The 12,254-nt window shown below is 26.4% G+C and overlaps 1 protein-coding gene across 3 annotated transcripts; it reads right to left on the reverse strand.

The window, feature by feature from the left end:
• Window positions 1-1,562: 1,562 nt before the first annotated feature.
• On the reverse strand, window positions 1,563-11,237 carry LOC105198375 (COMM domain-containing protein 3). 3 transcript variants are annotated; one of them, XM_011165065.3, is made up of 4 exons: window positions 10,849-11,237; window positions 10,408-10,755; window positions 9,838-10,112; window positions 1,563-6,485 (listed from the first exon to the last, which is right to left on the reverse strand). In XM_011165065.3, the coding sequence occupies exons 2-4, from the start codon at window positions 10,538-10,540 to the stop codon at window positions 6,318-6,320; spliced, it is 576 nt and encodes a 191-aa protein (XP_011163367.1). In that variant the 5' UTR covers window positions 10,541-10,755; window positions 10,849-11,237; the 3' UTR covers window positions 1,563-6,317. The 3 variants fall into 3 exon arrangements, with proteins under 3 accessions (XP_011163367.1, XP_025996592.1, XP_011163366.1); XM_026140807.2 differs by having other exon boundaries at window positions 6,107-6,485; window positions 9,838-10,109; XM_011165064.3 differs by having other exon boundaries at window positions 6,107-6,485; window positions 10,845-11,212.
• Between the last annotated feature and the right edge of the window lie 1,017 nt (window positions 11,238-12,254).

Here is a 12,254-nt window from a genome sequence, read left to right on the forward strand (position 1 = left end):
AATAACGTTAACGATGTTAATCCTCCGTTGTTATACTTGCGTATATGTACAAATGTGTATACACTGCATATCCCACTTTTATTGTATGTCTTTTCTTTGGGTCATGTATTTTCCGTTTGATAAATTTCAAATCAATTTCTGTTTAAGGAACATTTATGCCCTTATTAAGTTAACTCTGCCATTATGATGTTTTACAATTCTATAATATTTTTTATTAAATATTGCACAATGATTAAATTATTAAAAAATATATTTACTTATTTTATTATAATAAGGTAGTTTTTAAGAGTTTTTAAAAGATTTAAGAAATGATTATTTTTTACATTAACTTGAAATGAAAACTTCATGAAGTTATTGCACGCTATCACTGAATAATCATCAGTAAATGTTTAAAAAAAAATATTAAAATGTTAAGATTTCAAAATCATTGCAAATTGATATTTTTAGATTAATTTTCGTGCAGATTCGATTAAAGTCATTTTTTATTTGAAACTGTCATTATATTAATCCTATTGCTATTGATTTACCTTCTCTGCAGGATTTATGGAACCTGTTGTATAATTTTGTCATCCTGTCTCTGAACAAAAAGCATACTAACTAAAAAAAAATGTGAAATCGATGCTTTAGGATAAGATAAAGAAGACCGTAATCAAAATATTTTATTTTCAAGTAATTACAATTATTTAAAGAAATTGTATTGTAAAAATTCGCAAAAAATGATTACTTTAAAATAAAGAAAATTTCCAATTCTTAAATTTTAACTTGAAGAAATAACTAAATAGGGTTTTTTGGCTTAAAAAGGGTTCATATAAATCGCTCCAAAAAGTTTAATTATTGGAAATATCAAAATTGATATTTTTGAAAAATCAGTAAATCATAATTTTACAACTAAATGAGCAAAATTTGATTACTTAAACAATATGAAGTGACACATAATAGGTTGTAATAAATAAATATTATTATTATATGTATATATAATTAACCTCCTGAGTATTGAACATTTTTATGGACGACGATTTTGCAGTTTAGACTAGAATTTTGTTAATTTTATCATTGCATCGATCTATGAAAAAAATGACTGTAGAAAAAATCACTATAGAATTAATATATCAACTTCTGGTTCGGAAAGGTATAAAAAATTTGTTTTCTGTAATTGAGTTTTATATTATCATATATTTTTAAAATAATTATTTAACAATATTTGCAATAAAAGAAAATTTAATGGAGTTTAACACACTGAGAAGAAAGTTAATAATACTTTTATTCTTCTACAATCAATAGGTCCAATTGTTACACCGAAATTGTATTTAAAAATGATATTATAAAATTGTAATAACTCAAAATGTTCAAACTAGAAAATTGTGTTTTTTTTTTTAGTTATGTCGTAGCACATGAATGATATAAAGTTTTCATCTTAAATTAATGTTAGAGATCAACTCTTAAAATCTTCTAAAATACTTAAAGATCGCCTTGTGAAATTGTGAAATTATTTGTATACACGTACGAAAAAAAGTGTTTTGAATGTGACAGAAAAAAAGTAATATATTCAAGTGGGGACAATCTTTATGTCATAGTTCTTTTATTTCGCGTTACACATATATATTGCAATATGATAGCATATATTTTTCACACAGATATGGATACAAGTTGTACACCAAGCACTTGAAAAGCAAATTTATCATTAAAGTTATATATATTTAAATCATCATGTATGATTTATATCTCTTAGTACATACGCTTGCTGTTAATTTGTTAATAGCATAATGTATAACGCATTATAATGTCTTAATAGTATGTAATATGCGTTCTTGTGCATATTAAATAGACACATTATTCCTTAGCATTAAGTAACTAAAAGTGTCGCAATCACTTTTTCGATAAATAATGTAATTACGGAAGAACATGTTTATAGAACGTGTGAACACATAGTTATCGTAGAAGAGAGTACTCTTACAATTGAGCACATAGATATGTGTATAAAAGAAGTATTGAATATAGTTGAACTATAATTAAATTAATAATAATGTTACCTAAATTTAAATTATACATTTTTATATCGTGTAAGATTGAAAAAAATTTATATAGTTCGCAGTATTGAATATTTTTGAAAACCCTTTATTTATATTAAAAGAAATTATATGAAATTGTATTATATGTATGATACGATGTTTCTGAAAGACAATTTTATTTTTAATTTTAATATTTTTACATATTTCTGATTAATATTTTTTGAGATAATATATGCTTGTAACATTAATGTAGATTTAATGAAATATCGGTTAAAATAAGTAAAAAATTTAAATTGAATTTAAATATTATCTCTACAAGATCGAAAACCAAAATGTTATTTTGTTCCGATGTAGAGACACTGAATTGCGCTTACATCTAGCTTCTTTCCCTCTGGTAATTGATCGACTAATCAATCATTGGAAAAAAAAGAGTGGATACAATCCCACTTTTACTCACTATATGTTGAGAAAAGTTATTAACTTGACTAAATTTTTTCAATTCAAGTATTTATGTATTTAAGTTAAGAATGTATTACGTAATTTTTTAAATAATTTATTACATAAATAAATGAACTGATGAAATTTAAACAGTTTGAAAAATGTAATTAAATTAACAAATTCTTTTTCTTAAGCTAAAAGTATTGTTGCATTATGGTACTTTTTAAGGTAATGTAATCATTAATTTACATACATAAATACTATTTTCTAAATAAAAAAAATAACAAATTGGTTAATATTGCATTTGAAAGTAATGTAAAAAAATTAATAGTGATTTTTTTACTTGAATCGCAAATTATTTCAATAATAAAAAAGTAAAAATGTTCTAATGGAAATGTAATTAAGAAATAATGAAAAAAAAAAAAAAAATAGTTTTTATATAAGTACTGTAAGTACTTAAAATAATTTATATAAAGTTTTATTACGATACAGAGATCAATTATTCTGTAAATAAATAAAATTTATTCATTTACATTTACAGAAAAATTAACCTCGGAATCGCAATTGGAATTTGTATAAATCCATCCTGAATACTTAAAGTACTTTACAAAAAATTGATGTTTTTTTTCATTATTTTAATTTTTACTAGCAAATACAGTAAGTAAATTATAAAAATGTGTTATTAAATAAAAATATAATGTTATTCATACAACTTTTATATGTATACAGCTTATTTAAAGTAAAAATATTAATACATTTCCAATTTCAATTTAGTTCGTAGGGATTATGAATACATCCTTAAGCTGGGTATACACTTAGCGAGTAAACACCGAACGAATAGCAAACGTGAACGTTCGTTGTTCTTATACAGCAGATGTATATCTCAAAGAATACTGAGATAGAACGTTCAATTCATGTTCGATTTAATTCCCTTATGTGGCGGTGCATCAAAGAAAATTGGTGCGCGATACAGACGCTCATACGTATGTTCGCTGCTGTTCGCTCGGTGTTCGTTTTTAACAAGGAAAACCCGCGGATCACCGATTTTAATACAATTTTATGGGTATGTACTCACTCAAACTTTTACTATAGTAAGTTGCGGATATTAGATATTTTCGAGAAAATGACGATTAAATATTTCTAGTACTTGTAGTATCGTTACAGAACAATTGTCGAGTCAACAATCTAACATCCGGTGTTAGGAAAATCGTCATACCTACAATGATCTCTGAATAACAGTTTGTTATTGTTTTTTTGGTCTAGACTTTATAAAAAAAGCTAAAAACTGTAATGGTACTTGGGGCAGGAAATATTATACAACTTACCGTTTTATTACAGTAAAGGTTTGAGTGAATATTACACACCCATAAAATTTTGTTAAAATTGGTGACTCGAAGGTCACGGGTGTCCCTTGTGTGTACCCAGCTTTACACACATTTCAACTGTTTAAGTATTTCATGTATTTAAATTAAATATATACAGTAATTAAACTAATTGGCTGGACATTGAAAATTTATTTTACGCTACAAATTCACCAACTATTATGTATTTTTAGATAGTGATCGTAACATAGAGTCATGTGTCTACTCTCTATGCCGAAGATCTGGGATCAAATCTTACTGATCAGAAACATTTTATTTGATCGTTACTTCTTGCAAGGCAATGGCAAACTACCGAGAGTATCTTGCCAAGAAAATTCCTCTTAGTTCAAAACCTGCATTTAAATTGTGGTTCCGTATATCTATGTAAAAGTGTAAAAAGCACATACCACAGAAATAGTTAAGAGGTTACTATGCTTTGACAAAAGGAGCTAAGAACTAGAGATTTTTTTTCAAGAAAAACTTCTACCAGTGATACATTTCCATCAAAAGCAATCTTGTATTTAGACTGAAAAAACTTACTGGTTTATCAGTAAAATCTGATTAAAAGATTGTATTTAAATAAAATTACACTAAAATGCCTATTTTATTTTGTATCTATCTTTACCTGTTTTTACTCAAGTGTAAAAATGTGTGTAAAGGATAATAAAATAGACAGAATAATATTAAATAAATAAAAGATAATCTTATATACAATTATAAAACTAATTGTCCGAAGATAAAAGATATTAGGAGTTTATTTTATGCTATAAATCAATAGCATACTTTTGATGGAAATGCATCACTGACAAGGATTTTCATTTCCAATAGTCCCTCCCCCCCTCAAAAAATTATAATGTTTAATGAACTTGTAGCATAAAATAAACTTCCATATTCTATATCTGGATAATTGGTTTTATAACTGTAAATATTTGAACTGAAGATATTTTTAATCAAGTGGAAAAATTTAACCAAATTAATTTTTTCTTCACAATGTATCTGAATCAGATAGCATTTTTGTTTTTCGTTGAACACTAGTAAATTTAGAAATGATAATATATCTCGAAAAACAAGTATTGATATGAAATCGATGTTTTACAATAATTATTCTTATTATCAAAGTCATAAGTATATAAAATGTCATCAGTTAGAATACTTACAATTACCAGAATATCTTAATTTCATTAAATTTCAGATTTCTTACTTTTAGACCAATGTTGAAACAAAATTAATATAATTCAAATCGAGAAATAGTATACGGTCATAGCAAGATCTTAGTGTTTAATGTTGTGTGATTTTTAAATACATTTTTTTTTAATTTTTTACAAATTCTTTAAATTGTGCACCTTGAATTTTTAGTTTTAAATACAGCTCTTAAATTTTGAATCAGAAAAATAATATCACAAAATCAAATTGACGATCAATTTAATAATACTAATGCTAACAAACATTTAAGATCATCATCTCCATCCCTGGAAAATGTGAAGAATTTGAAAAATATTATCTCAGCACGAAACATCATTTTCAACATTAAGATTTTGTTATATATTGGCTGTTTCTCGATTTGAATTGTGTTTTATAAATCGTGGTCTTATTCCAATTTTAAAATTAATATAATTTTGAGGGTAATTTCGAAAATATTCGAAAACTGCTAATGGTAGTGAAATGTCCGAGGCCTTATCCTATCATATATCGAGTAAATAATATGGAACAATAAAAATGTATGCGATAATTACGACAAAAAATTAGTTGACAATTAAATACTGTGATCATTACGTTACTTCATCTTAGATGGAAAAAATATTTTAACAAAGCAAAATTATTAGTCGTAAAGGATAATATTTTTCTGTCTTCCCTCTTCCTCTTTCCATTTATTCTCTGCGTTTTATGTTTTCATTTTTCAAGCTCTCTATTGTTTCCTCTCAACTCTATTTATACAATCCATAAGTGTATTTTGTGCATTATATATTAATGTATGTTTGTTGTCCCTTATATAATTATACGTATCGAGGAAAGAACATAAATTGAGGAAAGCAACAATAAAATAGAAACTTTTGCTAAATAATTTTAATGATTAAGAATTTTATTTTTTTTTTAGATATACTGAATTTTATTTGTACATAGTGTACTATGATTATAAAATATATATTACATAGTAATAGAGAAAAAGGATTATTAATATAATTCTGTATTTAATTAAAAGAACATAACTGTAATATGTATTTTTCTGTCAAACAAGAAAAAATTTTTAGATAAACACTGGGCTACAGAATAGAAGATTGTATTCTTAATCAGTTTTACATATGTATGTATGTGTACGCATATACATATATAAACGTATAAAAGTAACAATTACTCTACATAAAATTAAAAGATATTCTCTTCACTAATAATGCAAAAAATACAATTGAGTGTACCTAAACAAAGCTGTATTATTCATATAGAGCATCCTTCATATATACAAACTAGAGCAAACAATTGTATTTCTAAATTACATGTTGTAATCACCAATTTATATATGAGACATTTTTTCAATGTGTCTCACAATGTCCTTTAATTTGTATACCAACTCTTGTAGTTGTTGTATAGTACATGTAAATATTACGTGTCTCACTTGATTACCATTTTTTATACTCATTCGTATGTTATAAGTTGGTATGTTAGTAAAACGAGTGCTAATCTGCATTAAAGACGATATTTAATTGTTAAATATACAATATTGATTACATAATGTAATTTATGAAAAATTATTTTTATATTGTTAGAATTACATTACACTGCAGTCAGAAAGTTTTTAGCAAGATTGGGTAAGTTTATCTGTTGTTTTTTTTTTAATAATTAAAATTGATAATTTATAAAATTAATTACGTTAAAAATAAATAAAAGTTCAGAAAAAAGTTGTATTAAGATTAAATTAAAAGTTAATTTCGAAAAGCAATAATTATATTTCAAAATGGTGTAATATATTTTTATAAAAATTAGATTACTCTAAATAACAAAACTATTAAAATATGAATCAAATAAATTCAATATTTTATTTATAAATTAGGTTTAGATAAAAAAACAAAGAAATATTATTTTTATATGGAAATATATTTTTTTCTTTTACATATAAATTAATTTTTTATTTAGAAAAAATGTTAATAAACTCTTGTGTTTTTAAAGTAACAAGTTGAGATTCAAAATTAACTTATTTAAAATTAATAAAGTTAATTTTCAATTAAGTTAAAAGTTATTAATTCTTTGAACTATATTATTTAACTTTTTAACCATTTATCACTAAATTCTGATTTCCGGATATCTAGAAATATAGTGAATCAATTGTTTTACTAATAGAAATACTTATGACTAATAATCAAAATAAATATAAACAAATTTTTGTTGATATAATTACACAGAAAAAAATAGTATCAAATCAATAATCATGGCACACACAGAAAAGAGCATAAAATCTTTAAAAGTTTCAAATATAATTTGATAATCTTAAATAACAGCTCTTTATCTCTCCCCTTTCCTTCCTCTCTCCCGCAACATATGTCCGTAAATCCACTGTTATTGTTTGTGAGATATAGCTCAAAATATTTAAATATATCCGCATGGCCTCCACGATCCCCTGATTTCAATCCTCTAAATTTTTATTTGTGAGGACTTAAATTCTTTAATTTATGAAGTTCTAATCGCCAACGAAGATATACTATGCCAACGTATCATTGATGCTCGTAACATTAGGCGAGTTTTTTAATTCATTGATCGATCAATCGCATTATCCGCAAATGCAACTTTGTTCTGTAAAAGTTGTATATGCGCACAATGCAATTGATCAATTGAGGAATTAAAAAACTTGACCATTGTTCACAATTGCCCCGAGATCTTTGGTGAAAGAGTGCAATAGTCCATGATCCGACGTGTCCAAGTGATGTGTATTGAATCAAATAAAAGACACTTCGAACATTTGTTATAATTAAAACTTGAAAATAAATGATATTAAATAATAATAAATATTACTTTTTTATTTTAATATTAATAAAAATATTTTGAGCTTATCTCAGTTACAGTGAGTTTGCGGACGTAGGCTCATGTGAATATTTTTTTTCATGTTTTTGGTGTGGAAAGCACGGCCCCGAAATTTGTTACCTTATTTTAGTTAAACCCTGTATACTATTTCTTATCCTCTTATTATATTTTCTCTCTCAACTTATGAAACTTATTATTGAATAAAGGTAACATTTTTTTTCATGAAACTAGTGTTGACTACGAAATTTCTTCATGTAAGCAACTTATATTTAATTTATTAAATTTTGGAAAGATTTCATATTTTTGTTTATATATGAGACTATCATTGTCGATTTGATACACAATTTTTCTGTGTAAATAAATGAAAAATATATTAATAAATATAAATTTTTACTCTTTTATTTATATTTTTTTCATCAAAAGTCACACAAAGTGATATTGTATTATATATAGAGGAATGGACACAATTGAAGATTTTTTTAGACAATAACTCAGTAAATATTAACGCGACACAATTCTAACTAATGCCAGTTTATTAGCCATAAAGTTCTGCCTATGATCTAGGTAGAATGATGTAGGTAGAATTGGGTATATAGAACAAACGTAATTTACAATTTACTAAAGAAGGACAAAAAGATACATTTGTGAAATACTAACACCTAATGTCATGAAAAGCACTTGTATTTATAAAAAAACAAAAATTAGTGATCTTTCGTACACAAATAAGTACCACAAAACAAGGTTTTATGAACAGTTCATAAAATATATTTTATTAAAAAAAAATTTTTATAAATATTTTGGCTTAAAAACTTTTAAAATAATTTCTTTGCTTCTAATAAACATACACAATGAGAATGTAAAATCACAAGAGAGATGCATATGGCGGATGACCATATTCCACAACCCACATATAACTTTATTTGCCAAATTTATACATTCATTAAGGTATATTAAATTTAATAATATTATTTGAAATTCATATTCAAGGTCTTCCGTTAAATTATAATTAAAAAATGAATATGTAATATACTTTTCAAAATTATGTAGAGAATATATATCTGTAAAATTTCTATCTTCAGTAAAATTGAAATCCAGGTTTTATAAAAACACAGCAAATACTAATGACCAGTAATCATTTTACAATATATAAATAGATTAAAACAAAATAATTTTAAATTGTTCTTCTAATTCAACGCGAATTATACAAGATATGATATTCCACTATTCCAGATATATTCCACAACTGCCGTTCTTCTTCTATACTATATCACAATCTTGCAAACTTAAGTATACTTATTTGAGAAATCTTATTTATTATTATTTGGATAAGTCAGCATAAATACAAAACAGTTAATTTAAGATGACATGCTACTAACTTAAAATCGGATATAAAAGGAACTTTTTTGAATAAATTGCGCTATATAAATTTAATTACAATCACTCAAGTAATTAATCACACAATGTGCTAGAAATATTTTTTGTAGTATAGAATAGTAAATTGTGAGCGAAAAGAGCACAAAAATAAGAATACATAAATACAAAAAAAATTATGAACATTTTACGTAATTTGATAAAAATTTTTTTTTTAATTCTTCAGAATGTAACTTTTCAGAATTTCTTTATATAAACATCAGAATTAAAAACAATTTTTATACAATTGTATACAATTTAAGTTTTTTTTTATTCAGATTGGAACACTTAAAACATGCTAAGAAAGTTTACATTTTTCATAAACTTTTATAGTTGTAAATTCTGAAATATTTTAAAATTTTTTACATGTCTTATTTTATAATTTTTAAAGAAAACAAAAATTGAAAGTATTTTCTCAGTTGAAGGTATTTTCTTCACAAATTTAAGATAAAAAAAATTCTTAAAAATGTGTAAAAATACATAACAAAATTTTTCTATATATTAAAAAAAAATTAAAAATGTTGCTAAATGAAGCAAATGTCTGGCAACTTTTTGACAGCAGTGTATATGAAATAATATAATCAAGGTAACTTCATAAAAGAACTTACTTTAAGACAATGATGCAAACGCCAATCTATATCCACTATATGTGGTAAGTTATTCCCCATCAATTCCAACCGAGTTTGAATATTTTGCTTATTATTTGTGTATGTATTACATAGCATTTCAATTCTTTGTCCATTAATATGTTCATTATACAGAAAATGTTTCAAGCTCTCTTCATCATAATCGTGCCGGGCAGCCTCTACAAAGAGGCAAGATATGTTGGCAATGGCAGCTTTTATCAGATCTGATTTGGACGAATGTACAGCAGCGATAGCTGCTACAAAAGAAAGGAATTACAAATTTGTATTTTAAATATTTTTACAGCCTTGACCAAAAGAATTAGATGCCTATATTTTTATTTAAAATTTTTTGACCTGTATTATTTTTTATTGAATAATTATCCTTTCAAAAATTTCAAAAATTCTTTAAACTTATGTATAATGTTAGTAAAACACAAACAGGAAATAATACAGGTAAAAGAATTCTAAATGTGTAAAAAAAACAGATGGCTAATACTTTCAGCTATGGCCGTACGTTGGTTGTACTTAATAAATTAAATCAAATTTATTTACTTTTTCCATTATTAATATTCCTAGAAATATATAACATTATAATATCTAATAATTGCAGAAATGTTTCCTCTGGTAAAACATTACTATTTTGGATATTTGCCAGACCATCAGTGATTCCCTTTGCTAATTCCATCTTAACATAATACAGTATCAATAATCCTTAACAAACAAATGCAATTATTTTAAAAATAAGGATGATAAAATAAACTAGCACTCTTTCTCTCTCTCCCTTCCTTATGTACATATATTTTAACAATTTAAACAATTTTAATCAAATCTTTGAAAACCACAAGAATTGATCCTTATTTAATAATTAATAGTGTTTTGTTAATTTCAATTAATAGATGCCTGAAACAAAAATAAAAATTAATTAGAATCAATAGGATTAATATGAAACATTCTTTATAATATGTAATTTATATGGATATTTTTCGTACAAACTTTGTTTCACATTTGCAAATAGGAACAAGAGATTTTTAAAAAAACTTCTCATTCTGCTATAGAACCATGTGATAGCTATTTTTTGTGGTAATAAAAATTATACAGCTTAGACTCCTCCAATTTCGATAAAATTAGGTTTCTTCGACGTGTTTTTGTATGAAACGAAAAAATCTTGCAGATATAAATGTTGCTCTCCCTTATAAAGATATTAGAGTCGACAAATCAGGTTGGAAATTCTATCATATCGGTCACAATCTTCTTTTTTTTATTAAGCGTTTTTCACTGGGAAAACTAGTATGCACTGAGTGTGCATTCGTTGCAGGTAATTGGGCGTTTCCGTTAGCACCGTTATCGCGCGAACTGAAAACGGCGAAAATTGTCCTTCGCGCATGACCGAATCGCACAACCAGCAATATGGCGGTTAAGTTCTGATTGGATGATTCCAGCATATGGCGTCATTAATCCGACTCAGGTACACCCAAGGACTTTGATTCTGTCCATGGGGAAATTTTTCAAACTGAAAAGTCGCTATCTTTCTACATACTTACAGTTCTTGATTAACGTAACGACCAATAAGCTCTAATCATTTTATTAATCATGAACTGCAAGTATGTAGAAAGTGGTGACTTCTCAGTTTGGAAAATTTCCCCATGGACAGAATCAAAGTCCTCGGGTGTACAGTCGTGTTCATTCTAGGCTGCGTTCGGGAAGCGTGCTATCGGCGCTATTCCGTCATTCTATCTTTATCGATCATTAGACGTAGAATAAGGATAAAACGACACGATAGCGCTAATAGCATGCTACGCGACACAGCCATAGTTGCGACACTTTTTCTTAGATGCGTCTCTGAACACGCAACTATAACAAGAGCTGCAAACATGATTGGTTCTTACTTGTGGATCCAACCAATTACGTTCGCCGCTCGATGAGCAAGGCTACATTCCAAAAACCATCGAAGAAAATGTATTGCAACCTTTTAGTTCACGACTGGGGGTGCGCATGATTGGACACCACCACTCACAGCGGCCGATGCCTAGAGTTTTTCCGTTGGTTTGGTTAGATAAGTCAAGATGATTGATTGGTGTCCAATCGTGCTGTGTCCAAAAGAGTGTCACCCCACGAATGTACAGTGCGCGTCAATAATTCGCTGGGTCATAGTAGGTAGCTTGACTTACCGACACTAAGTCGATAACGATGAACGCCCGCGCGCGCGCTTTTATTTAGAAGGGACATGAATAATAAATATTTAGCACGAAGATTATACGTTACTGATTCTCTTAGTTACTGATTCTCTTAGTTACTGATTCTCTTAGTTATTCTCTTCTTTCTTCTTAGTCCAATTTAGGTTAAATATTTTTATTATTTATGTTAAAATGTCTACATGTTAAGCTGCATAATAAAATAAA

The sequence above is a fragment of the Solenopsis invicta genome, chromosome 8, assembly GCF_016802725.1.
Source record: "Solenopsis invicta isolate M01_SB chromosome 8, UNIL_Sinv_3.0, whole genome shotgun sequence".
NCBI lineage: Eukaryota > Metazoa > Arthropoda > Insecta > Hymenoptera > Formicidae > Solenopsis > Solenopsis invicta.

What these genes read in the sequence shown, in the direction of transcription:
- LOC105198375 (XM_011165065.3), bottom strand. Translation starts at nt 10,540, where the DNA reads ATGGAATTAGCAAAGGGAATCACTGATGGTCTGGCAAATATCCAAAAT. An exon ending in GAATATTAATAATGGAAAAA is followed by an intron (nt 10,113 to 10,407) that starts GTAAATAAATTT and finishes TTTCTTTTGTAG; the next exon opens with CAGCTATCGCTGCTGTACAT. An exon ending in GTTTGCATCATTGTCTTAAA is followed by an intron (nt 6,486 to 9,837) that starts GTAAGTTCTTTT and finishes TCTTTAATGCAG; the next exon opens with ATTAGCACTCGTTTTACTAA.